The sequence below is a fragment of the Hyperolius riggenbachi genome, chromosome 12, assembly GCF_040937935.1.
Source record: "Hyperolius riggenbachi isolate aHypRig1 chromosome 12, aHypRig1.pri, whole genome shotgun sequence".
NCBI lineage: Eukaryota > Metazoa > Chordata > Amphibia > Anura > Hyperoliidae > Hyperolius > Hyperolius riggenbachi.
Genome location: NC_090657.1, coordinates 143,452,862 through 143,465,389, shown reverse-complemented (window position 1 = coordinate 143,465,389; position 12,528 = coordinate 143,452,862). Strand labels below are relative to the sequence as shown.

The 12,528-nt window shown below is 44.9% G+C and overlaps 1 protein-coding gene across 1 annotated transcript in view; it reads left to right on the top strand.

Annotated features, from left to right (window-relative positions):
• IFT52 (intraflagellar transport 52) overlaps nt 1–12,528 on the top strand; it is a 57,816-nt gene that overhangs the window by 25,607 nt on the left and 19,681 nt on the right. Inside the window, exons 7-8 of the mRNA XM_068263788.1 lie at nt 3,968–4,094; nt 11,934–12,020. Of these exons, the coding sequence (XP_068119889.1) occupies nt 3,968–4,094; nt 11,934–12,020 (214 nt within the window). The remainder of the gene's footprint in view (nt 1–3,967; nt 4,095–11,933; nt 12,021–12,528) is intronic.

Below are 12,528 nucleotides of genomic sequence, written 5' to 3'. Positions count from 1 at the left end.
TGTATCCCCAGCATTACACTACTAGCTCTACTGATAAAGTTCTCTTTTTTAACAGCCACCATCAAATACGCTGTTATTGTTTTGTTTTTGTCTTTTGCAGGGATTAAATCAGTTGCACTTGGACGATGGGCTAATATGTATCTCAATTTTTATAATGAGAAGCGGAGGTATTACCGGGCTTACAATTGATCTCTGGGGATTGCATGACTGATTATATTTAGCAACCTTTACCACCTGCTCTCTCCCACCATTTTACTTTTATAAAGAACTGCTTTTGGGAGAGCCGTGCCAACCCCTAGAATTCGGTGCACAGCACTCACTAGAGCACAGTATTTTTGTAACATAATAGCAAACAGATATGGTGTCTGCCAGGCCCTGATACCTGGGTTACTTTATATCCTATGTCTAGGCAAATGCATAAATTATCTTAAAGTGTACCTGAAGGGACGTCTCATAATGAGATAAACAAATGTACTTCTAGTACTAGTCCTACTAAGTGTCTTTAGTACCTTTTTGTTTTCCAGTACAGCCAGAGTTAAAAAAAAACTTGTAGTTATCTATGCAAAGAGCTTGTCGAACAGCTGGTCGCATTCTGTTTGGCTTCCTGAAAAGTAAGTAGAAGCTAAAAGGCCTTATTTGCCATGAAAAAGACAGATGCTAAGTATTTACTGCAGGAAAGTTCAAGTGATTGGCCCAAAGTAGTAACTAAGAGTTCAGTGATTGGCCCAAAGATGGCACAGTGGTTCCACCCGAGAGACCGTCAGAGCCAGTCACTTAGTGACAGCCGTGACTGACAGGGCTTCACACCAGCCTGCAGCAGCCATGTCAGGAGCCTCTCTCCTCCGTGTCGCCCTTCTTGTTGAAGCCGCAGCCTGCCCGATGGCAGAAGGGCGCTGCAGGTATGTGGCTTGTACAGTCAGGGGTCACGTAGAGACAGAAGGGGACACGGGACAGGCAGGTACACGGTTCATGATTGGGTACGTGCATTCGCATTGCGATGTGGGGGACACCCATGATATGTTGCATTCAGACCATAAGACGCAGGAACTTGTCTCCCCCCCCCCACACACACACACACACACACACACACTTTTGGAGGAGAGAAAGTGCATCTTATGGTCTGAAGAATACGGAATCTCATACGTTTATTTTCACTTCAGGGTCACTTTAACAGTCCTTAACTTTGCTAACAATTTTGGACATAGATTCTATGCCACAAAAAGTCCCTGCTGTGTTACTGGATGTAGTGAATCTACGTCCATGATTACAACCTGCCGATCACTACCATGCTTGCTCGTGGGCAATTGCGTGTGCTTGTGCAAGTGCACAATCTGCTTTACAGTGAATGTTTTGGTTAAGTTTTAACCCCTGCCTTCCGATTAACCCCCCTTTTTAACCCCGTAACGGCAGCCATACATTGGATGATTGCCACCAGATTGACCAACAGATAAATCCCTCTTTGATCGAATATGATCAGAGAGGGATCTATTGGCTGCCCATACACTGCACACAGATTTTGAATCTATTTCAGCATGAAATCGATTCACAACCTGTGGAGCTGCCGCCTGCCTCGCCACCTCAATGATATTACCTGTCCGCCGGCGTGAGTCCCCAGGTCCCTGCAGTCTCTCACTTCTTCCAGCTTCCTCCTCTGTTCTCCCCTTCACTTCGTATCCCGCCCTGTGACAAGCATACATTGAAACAGTAGAGCGCACTCTTCTGTTTAAACTTCGCCTTCTCACAGGATGGTACAGAAAGTGAGGAGAAGACACCGTAACAAGTGAGAGACTGCAGGTACTCGCGCCGGCAGACAGGTGATATTACTGCTGAGCGCTCCCGACCCGCCGGCGATAGAGCAAAATTTTATGCCTGGACAGATCGACTGAATCGATCCATTTCGAATGGAAAACGGTCGATCGGTCAACATCTGCGTTAACGATTTCAGAAACAGATTCAATCACAGTGAATCTGCTGTATTTCAATGGGAAATCATCATAGTGTATGGGTACCTTAAGACTTATGTTACTATACCTTTTAATGGTGGCCGCCTATAGTGATCGGATTGCTCTGCCGTTGCCTAACGATGCATCTGTACAGCACTGGGGCTCCCTAGCTGTCACCCTATCAGTTGCATCCGATTGCTGCAGACACGCAGGCTGGGGAAAATGGTCTGCCGCATGCCCAGCTAGTAGTGAAATAAGGCATATAAGGTATCATTTTAATCAGGAAGGGCCAAAGAGTAAATTGTTATGGGATTTATAACTGTGGGACGTTCCTTTTTTTCAGTTTTTGCCCTTCATAATTTTATTTCCTGCATTTACATCCAATTTGCCCTACAAAAATGCCTATAATAAAACAAAATTCTTGGAAAAAATATTACGAATAGCCTAAAATGTCCTGAAAAGAAAAAACATACATATCACTTTAAAGTTTTATAAGTCTGTGTTCTCAAACCTGTCTTTGTGACTACCCAACGGTCCATGTTTTAGAGGCATTCTCACCTATGCACAGGTGGGATAATTAGTGTCTCAGCTACATGGAATCCACCAACTGAGACCCTAATTACCCCACCTGTGCATAAGTGAGGATGCCTGAAAACCTGCAGCGCTAAGGAGTTACAAGGGCAAGTTTGAGCAACACTGTGTTATAAGTAATGAAAAAGTCATTGCTGTTTTAACCACTTAAGTACCAGCGGTCTCTGTCCCCTTAAGGACCAGAAATGGCGGAATGCCGACGAATTGCCGCACATACCCGCTGTCAATGCCGCACGCCGGGAGCCCTCGGCCACCCACTCTGCCGTTTCTATGACAGCAGAACCCTGTGAGACGGACAGTAGCTGCTTTCATTGGCTCCTGACCCTGTCTGTCAGTGTAAGCCAATGGGAGTTGCTTACGTTGATAGACAGGGTCAGGAGCCAATGAAATCGTCTCCTGACCCGCTCACAGGGCTCTGCTGTTATATAGATGGCAGAGCGAGTGAGCTGTGGTGGGGAGACAGCGGTGAGATCGTCGGGAGCAACGAAAGTGGCAAGAAGGGTGCTGCATTGGTGAATTGAATCGACGCCCTGTCAGCCAGATAAGCATCGAAACAGGGTGTAGATTTCAATTAGCGTTGTCCTTAAATGGTTAATAGCAACACAGGTGAAGTGTCAAAATAGTCAGGATCGATCGGGGTAAAAACCCAGGGATGTGAAGGGGTTAATTTATTGCATTACATTTCAACTGTAATTACGCAGCCACAAATCTGTATAGATGAAGTATTATTAGATTTATTTATAAAGCGCAAACCTATTACGCAGCCCGGATTTACCACAGGAGCCTATAGGCACAGATGTCCTGGAACCTTAGACCTCCCCTTTTATGAACCTACAAATCCCAACCAAACCGCACCGCAAGTGTCACTTCTGCCTTACTTCCTTTGCTCGTCCAGGTAGGTACAGGTGTCTTTTAGTATAAGGTAGTCAGAAGTACCGTCAGTATTATGTATCTAGAGGTGTCCCCAAGTATTAGGTAGCTAGAGGTGCCCCTGACTGAAGGGAGATCGCGTCACTGTATTGCCGAAACCCAGGTGAGTAACCTCTCCTTTACACTCATTGTGGGACTTTGCATAGGGAAGGAGTGAGAAAGGCACTTGGGGAGAAGAGTGAGACGCCTTTCCATCCTGAGGCGCCTGTAGGCATGTGCCTACAGTGCCTTATGGTAAATCCGGCCCTGGCGCTGTATTAATCTTATGACAAGATTGAGGTTCTCTTGGTTATTATTCAAGTGATGTTAAACTGAAGAGGAGCAATGCCAAAAAGTAGTAACTTGCTTGGGGGTGATTTTTCCTGGCTGTTAGTCTGTAATAGTCAGATTGGTGTGGCTTTGCTCCCAGTAAATGTTTTTTTGAAGCGATAGTACCTTGTGCATTGGAAGACTTTTTTCCAAGTTCAGCATGGCCTAAATCGTGTTCTCTTTCATTGTCGCAGGGCCCTGACATTTGTTTATCCATTTGGTGCCACTCTTAATGTCATGAAACCAGCGGTATCCATTTTGTCCACAGGATCAGTCTGCTTCCCGATGAACAGGCCTATCATGGCTTTCTACCAGTCAAAGGTAGTTATAGCATATTTCTTGCAATGTATAGCCTTTATATTGTTACAGCATTACAAAACATAAACACAGCAGCACGATTGCTAACGAATTCTGAACTTCAGTGTGACCCTCACTGATAAGAAATTTCCCTTTTTATCTCTTTCCTGCTCTCAGAAGCCACTTTCTGCTAGGAAAGTGGTTTATAGTTGGAATTCTTATCAGTGAGGGTCACACTGTAGGCACTTTTTGTCTGAGTCAGGACTGAGTCAGCCACTTACATACCTGGCACAATAGAGGAAAGAGGCGCCCTGGGATATTAAAAGCGTTTAAAAACAGCTAAAAACAATCGATGTTATGAGGTAACTTACCTCAATGACGAAATCTCTGTAAAGTATTACAAAAGATTTTTATTAGCAAAAAAATCTTTTGTAAAAAATCTTTTGTAATACTTTACAGAGATTTCGTCATTGAGGTAAGCTACCTCATAACATCAATTGTTTTTAGCTGTTTTTAAACGCTTTTAATATCCCAGGGCGCCTCTTTCCTCTATTGTGCTAAGTATACCCTCGGACAGTTCCTGTTCGAGGGGTGGTGCTACACCACTACTGGGGTCCCACAGTGGTTGTCTCAACCTTTTTTCACTAAGAGAGCGACCAGCCGTCCGGTCCTGGCCAGGACCACCCCGAGTGGAGTCGGGTTTATTGTCTCCACCTGCTTTCTGTGGTTGGTTGCCCCCAGCAACCCTCCTTTGTGAGTAGTGCTTTTTTATTCATCTCTTCACACTGTGGTTTCAAACATATTGCACTACTGGGCTCCCGTTTTTGTCTCCTGTGTCTTTTCCCATAGAGTGCTGCATCACCCCTACCACTATTGACTTACATACCTGATATTTAACTCTTTCAGGCAGAGAAAGGAAAAAAAGGAACACAGCATAGTTATTTGTGTGCTAGGCACTGTACATACACACGTCTGTCTCGTCATGTCACATGTCACTTCGGGTATCCTTTAAGTGCATACACAGGCACTATGATTGTTGCCCACAGGAAATTGTACTCGATCACTTGGGCAACAGACAGTTTAAGGACAAGTGCTGCACAGACACTTCAATAGACTACAGCCTTGTGACGCATGCTGTGGAGAGAGGAGGAGGGACAACCGTATAGCACACGACTGAGTGGCTTCCAGCGGGCGGGGTCAGGAGGAGAATCACGCACACATGCTAGATTCTTGGCAGATATGATCCTGGGCACTCTAGCTTGTGTACCGGCCTTTAGAGGGCTCAACATTGAACTTCAACTTCCATACAATAACTACGTTTCATAAATCACCTGTTTGATTTCAGCTGGGCCACAAGCCTTGTCCTATGACTGCAGTTTTTTAAAGCACAACTGAAGTGAGCGGGATTTGGATGCTGACATATTTTTCCTTTTTAACAATGCAGATTGCCTGGCGGTCCTTTTGAGCCTTGGTCTCTAATATTTTTAGCCATAGACCCTGAACAAGCTGACCAAAGTCTGACTAGAATCCCCACATACTGGTTTCAGGTGTGTGATTCAGACACTACTGCATCCAAAGAGAAAATCAGGACTGCCAGGCAACTGGTATTGTTTAAAAGGAAACGTATATGGTGGCCTCAATATTCCTCTTAGTTCAGGTATACTTTAACTAGTTACTGCACCAAGTGCAGTATATCTGCATCCCGCAGGACTTAACCTGAAGCCCCAGGCACGTAGATATTCGTCTTATTGCTGCTGCACTCCTGCTCACTCCTGCACACGTTCCCCTTGCTGCCAGTTCCCATTCATTGATCTAAGTCCCCGTATCAATGATCGCTGGCATCAATGCCTGCGGTCATTGTAAGAAACAAAGTAAGATGTACACGTGTTACTTCCTGTTCACGTATTAACAGTATGCTCAGGAATTATTTTACTCACCTGAGACTTATTCCAGCTCCTAGCAGCCGTCTCTGTCCCTCGCACAACCCTGGTGGTCCTCGTTGTCTCTGCTGTCCACCCGTAATGATCGCGACCCGCTGGCGGGGTCTGCTCTTCTGTGCATGTCTACATCATCTGGCGCATACTGCACCTGCGCACAACTACTGCGCAGGCGCAGTACACACCAGATGACGTGGACATGTGGACACGAGTGCCCGCGCAGGCACAGAAGAGCTGACCTTGCCAGCGGGTCGTGATTATTACGGGCAGACAGCAGAGACACTGAGGACCACCAGAGCTGCGGCGGGGGACTGAGATGGCTGCTAGGGGCTGAAAGAACCCCCAGGTGAGTAAAAATAGATTCTTGTCCCTTACTTCTGGTGTTTTGGGGGAGAAAAAAAGTGATTTAACATTTTGAATTGTATTATTTGTGAAAATATGCCCTATTTATCTAGTATGCAGAGCTGGAAATGCAGAAACTATAGTATACACTTAAGGTACCCATACATCTAGCGATTTTGGGGGCCAATCGACCAAGAGACTGATCTCTCTCTGATCATATCTGATCGGAGAGTAAATCTGTTGGCCGCCATAAAACGCAGGTAGATTTCCCATCAGCGAACAACTGGAAATGGAGAGCCACCTCTTATTACCTTTGTGCAACTTAAATTAAGGAGCCAGCTAGATCAAATTTGGACCACATACACAACACATTTTAAATCTGCTGTCTCATGCACATATGAATATTTTATTAGTTGCCTTGGCTGTTACTTGCTATGACTTGACATTTAAAAACAGACACAATTAAAAAATACTACCTGGCCAGGAGTGCTGTTTATACTTCTAAAGGGGCCTAACCAACTCAATTGTGCAGTGCGATCGCCCAGCCGTAGCCTATGCAGAAAGCAGCGCACTGAGTCTGGTTATGCTCGGCCCTCTGCCACCACCAATACACCAAACACTGTGAGATGTTATTCCCCAGGAATTATGTTCCACCTGTAGGATCCAACAGGGCTCTCTTTTATGTCTCCATATTGCTTCACTATGAGCTGATATACACGTGTGCTGGGAGTAAAGAAATTGTGGGCTTGCAAAGATGTAAATGATCCTAAGTACACAGCGCTATGGTCAAATGCTGGAGCTTGTATCTATCCTGCAAAGCGGCTGCCTTTACGGCTTCTGTACTTGCATTGTAGGCGGTGAGCTCCTGCTCACATATTGCTTCAACCGGCAGTGCACTGGGTCAGGCATCCACTCAGCCAAGCAGACACATTTCCTCTCCGTGAGCTCAGTGGGTGGTGGAAGCCATTGTGGGATCTCAGTGGGGTGGTTGAATCGTTTGGAGTATAGCTCAGCGGGCCGGCGTATCCTCGTGGTGAGCCAGCGCGAGCACTCCGGCGGTAGCCACGCCCACCGACGCGTTTCGCCCCGCCCACGGGGCTTTCTCAAGGTAGCGAGTGTGGATGGTCTGACTGTACCACCTCTTATGCTGCCACGCCATTGCTCCGCCTTTAGCTTAATGTTTCCGTAATGAATCACGGGTATACATTCTTATGCTTTAAAGCGGCAGAGATTAAAGCTGCATAGTAGAGGAGCTTACCTCTTTTTACTCACTATAAAGAGTTCTGCCTCATATAAGTTGTATCAACAATATTATGTAGACATACTGTATAGATTTCACTAGATCGCTGTTGTCATATCTTCTACTTCATATTTAAAGGGACATGCCGTTCATTCATAGAAAGTAGGCCAGATTCAAATCTGTGTTCAATCCCTTGGGCGATAATGTTCCTAAACGGTAGATCCATGTTTGCTCAATTTTATATAATTCCTTTTCAATATCACCACCCCGAAAGGGGATATGTTGTTTTATAATGCCCTTAAAAGTAAGGCCATCCGGTTTCCCATTATGATGATCTTTAAAATGCTTACCCAAAGGGCTGTCCATGTCTCCATTGCGGATGTTGCCCACATGGTCACCTATGCGTCTGCTTAAACTTTTTTTGTCTTTCCTATGTATAAGAGATCACAGGGACATCTGATAGCATATATTACTCGTGTTGAGTTACAATTAATATTGTCCCTTATTTCAAACGACACCGTGCCATCGTGGTTTGTGAAGCTTCTACTTCTTTCAACATATCTACATTTGACGCATGAGCCACAGGGGAACATCCCCTCTCTCCTTGGGTATCTGTCCAACCAGGTGGCAGTTTGAGAGGAATGGAATTCCGACCTCACCAGATGGTCTTTCAAGTTCTTTGCTCTTCGAGCCGTCATAAAGGGTCTATCCTCGACTCGTTCTTTTATTTCAGTGTCCAGCATGAGCACATGCCAGTGTTTCTGGAACGATTTCTGTAAGTCGTACCAATGTGGTCCAAAATCAGATACAAATCTTATTACTTCCTTACTTTCAGGGTAATCTTTTTTCTTTTTCTTCTTACTAATGATCAGAGAGTTCCTATCTTTTCCTGCTACTGATTCTTCCGCCTCGTCTATCAGACGTTTAGGATATCCTCGCTCTTTGAATCGAGTTTTTAAATCACATGCTTCTCTGAGATAATCCTCATTTTGGGAACAGTTGCGCCTGATTCTTGTAAACTGCCCCTTAGGGATGGCTCTTTTTTGCGAGGGGAGATGGAAGCTGGAATAATGTAGCAGAGTATTCCCTGCTGTCGGTTTACGGTAGGTACATGTCGCTAAACTACCATTTTGCTTTTTGACCACTAGGTCTAAGAAAGACAAAGTATCTTTGTCGCATTGGTAGGTTAGACGGATATTCCGTGAATTACACTGCATTGACCCCACAAACTCGGCCAACTGACCCTCGGTTCCACGCCAGACCAGAAGCACGTCGTCTATGAACCTCAGCCAGAGCAAAACATGCTTCCGGAAGAGGTCCAGGGGGTACACGTCCTGCCGTTCCCAAAGTCCGAGGTGGAGACAAGCGTAGGCTGGGGCGCAGGACGCCCCCATCGACGTGCCCCTGATCTGTCGATAGAACCGACCATCAAAGGAGAAGCAATTCAAACTCAGAACTAAATCCAGGGCATCACAGATAAACTGATTATGTTGCCTGGACTCAGGAAAGTGTTCATTTAGGAAGAACGCTGCTGCTGCCATTCCGACATCATTTGGAATTGAGGTGTATAATGACTCCACGTCTATGCTGGCGATGAGATCGCTCTCCCCTATCTCAATTGTATTCAATACCTGCAAAGCGTCCCCGGTGTCTTTTATGTATGATGGCAGCATTTCCACCATGGCTTTGAGTTTTAGATCTATGAACTTCCCTAATTTTTCCAATGGACCATCATTGCCAGATACTATTGGACGGCCAGGGGGGTGCGTGGGATCTTTGTGGATTTTTGGGATCGTATAAAAACACTGGTATGCGGTAAGTATCTACCCAGCAAAACTCATGCTCTTTTAAGGGCATTATAAAACAACATATCCCCTTTCGGGGTGGTGATATTGAAAAGGAATTATATAAAATTGAGCAAACATGGATCTACCGTTTAGGAACATTATCGCCCAAGGGAATGAACACAGATTTGAATCTGGCCTACTTTCTATGAATGAACGGCATGTCCCTTTAAATATGAAGTAGAAGATATGACAACAACGATCTAGTGAAATCTATACAGTATGTCTACATAATATTGTTGATACAACTTATATGAGGCAGAACTCTTTATAGTGAGTAAAAAGAGGTAAGCTCCTCTACTATGCAGCTTTAATCTCTGCCGCTTTAAAGCATAAGAATGTATACCCGTGATTCATTACGGAAACATTAAGCTAAAGGCGGAGCAATGGCGTGGCAGCATAAGAGGTGGTACAGTCAGACCATCCACACTCGCTACCTTGAGAAAGCCCCGTGGGCGGGGCGAAACGCGTCGGTGGGCGTGGCTACCGCCGGAGTGCTCGCGCTGGCTCACCACGAGGATACGCCGGCCCGCTGAGCTATACTCCAAACGATTCAACCACCCCACTGAGATCCCACAATGGCTTCCACCACCCACTGAGCTCACGGAGAGGAAATGTGTCTGCTTGGCTGAGTGGATGCCTGACCCAGTGCACTGCCGGTTGAAGCAATATGTGAGCAGGAGCTCACCGCCTACAATGCAAGTACAGAAGCCGTAAAGGCAGCCGCTTTGCAGGATAGATACAAGCTCCAGCATTTGACCATAGCGCTGTGTACTTAGGATCATTTACATCTTTGCAAGCCCACAATTTCTTTACTCCCAGCACACGTGTATATCAGCTCATAGTGAAGCAATATGGAGACATAAAAGAGAGCCCTGTTGGATCCTACAGGTGGAACATAATTCCTGGGGAATAACATCTCACAGTGTTTGGTGTATTGGTGGTGGCAGAGGGCCGAGCATAACCAGACTCAGTGCGCTGCTTTCTGCATAGGCTACGGCTGGGCGATCGCACTGCACAATTGAGTTGGTTAGGCCCCTTTAGAAGTATAAACAGCACTCCTGGCCAGGTAGTATTTTTTAATTGTGTCTGTTTTTAAATGTCAAGTCATAGCAAGTAACAGCCAAGGCAACTAATAAAATATTCATATGTGCATGAGACAGCAGATTTAAAATGTGTTGTAGATCAGTGTTTCTCAACATTTCATTGGTAAGTACCCCTTTTGTAACCCTGTACTCACCAAGTACCCCCTAGCATAGTAAACATTATCACAAGTACCCCTTGACAAATATATATTTAATCTTAGTACATGATAATTGGTTTGAAACAATTTCCAAGCATTTACTAATGCTTTTAATTAACTTAAATACTAATTTGGTGTTGTTTAAATAAGATGTATCATTTTCTAAACTCTACATTTGTTCTTGGTTAAGTATATGAAGCCCGAGTACCCCCTGGAACCATCAGAAGTACCCCCAGGGGTACGCGTACCACACGTTGAGAACCTCTGTTGTAGATTTCCCATCACTTTCAGCTGGAAATCTTGTGGGAATCGGCCTTGTGATGCTGCCCCCTGACAGCTGTCATCCTAATGTCTTATGTACCCGGTGCCCCATGCAGTTATAATTTACCTGCTACCATCCACTCTGCCATCATCCTCGTACTTCCGCATTTGTGCCCCAACATGGTTGCCAGCGTTATAGCACATGGGGCGCGTGTGTGATGTCACACATGTGCCCTACGTGCTATATCCTGATAGTCACATGGGGCCAGAATGCGAAAGTACAGTGGACACTAGCAGGTGACAGGTAAAGTATAACTGCACCCGGGGGGGGGGGGGGTTAATGGAAACATCTGAGGCACAAATAAAAATGAGATCTACTTACCTGGGGCTTCCTCCAGCCCCTAGGAACCGGTATCTCCCTCACCACGGCTCCGCAGTCTCGGAATCCTGAGCAGAACACTCCAGACCACATGAGTGATTGACAGCGGCGCAGGCGCAGTACAGGGGATCCCAAGACTCCAGAGCTGCGGCAAAGGACATTTCAGCTGCCAGGGGCCGGAGGAAGCCCTGAGTAAGTAGATCTTGTTTTTGTTTTTTTTCCCTGTAGCTTGGATGCTTCCTTTAAAACATGGGGGGGCAGCAGTCAGGGGGTTTCATTGCTTTAATCGTTTTGCCGTCTGCAGTTCTCACACGCCATTACCGTCGCACACTCGATCGAGCATGTCTCCACAAGATTTAATGCTAAAACAATCGATCCTTTCGACTGTTTTTGGACAGAAATCGAAAGATCAATTGCTTGGCAATGTTGTAGCATCGATTCTCTTCCTATTCTATAAAATTATCAGATTGAAAAGTCGATCGGTCTACAATTTTATGTTCTCCCACTACTTCTGATGTCTTCTGACCATATTCAGGTCATGAGAAGAATTCTGTTTTCTAAGAAGACAGATTGTGTCCTTGATAACAGAACATGTGCTTTTTCTCTTTCATATGCAGGGACGAGGCGGTAAGCTAGCAGTGGTAGGATCCAGTCACATGTTCAATGACCAGTATTTGGACAAAGAAGAGAATGGAAAAATCCTGGTAATTACTTTTTTGCTTCTTTTTATAGATTGTGTTTAAGTTAACATTATTATGGAAGAACAAAGAAATAACCTTGCTGGTAGCCTTGTCATTTTTTCACTAAATATACACATTATATACACCGTAAAGTTATATACAGAGCAATCCTACCACCGTAAGGTGAATAAAAAAATCTGCCTCATTAGTTAGCAAGGCTAAAAAGTCAGAAAGTCCACATTTTTCTCAAATTTGCTTGGGGCCCCTACAGCGGTAATGATTTACTAATCATTGGTTTATAAAACCATTCAATAGCAGGAGGGTCATCTAATTTCCATTTTAACATAATTGCTTTCCTGCCATTCAAAGGCAACAGACAAAGTAATTTTTTCATACATCCCCATGGAATTTTAATAACCTTGCTAGATTGCTCTTAGTACCTACTCTTGAATTACACAAAGAATCCAATTAAGAAACTATTCACTGATTACCTCTTGCAAATATATTCCTTTTAGTTTTCTTAAGCCAAACC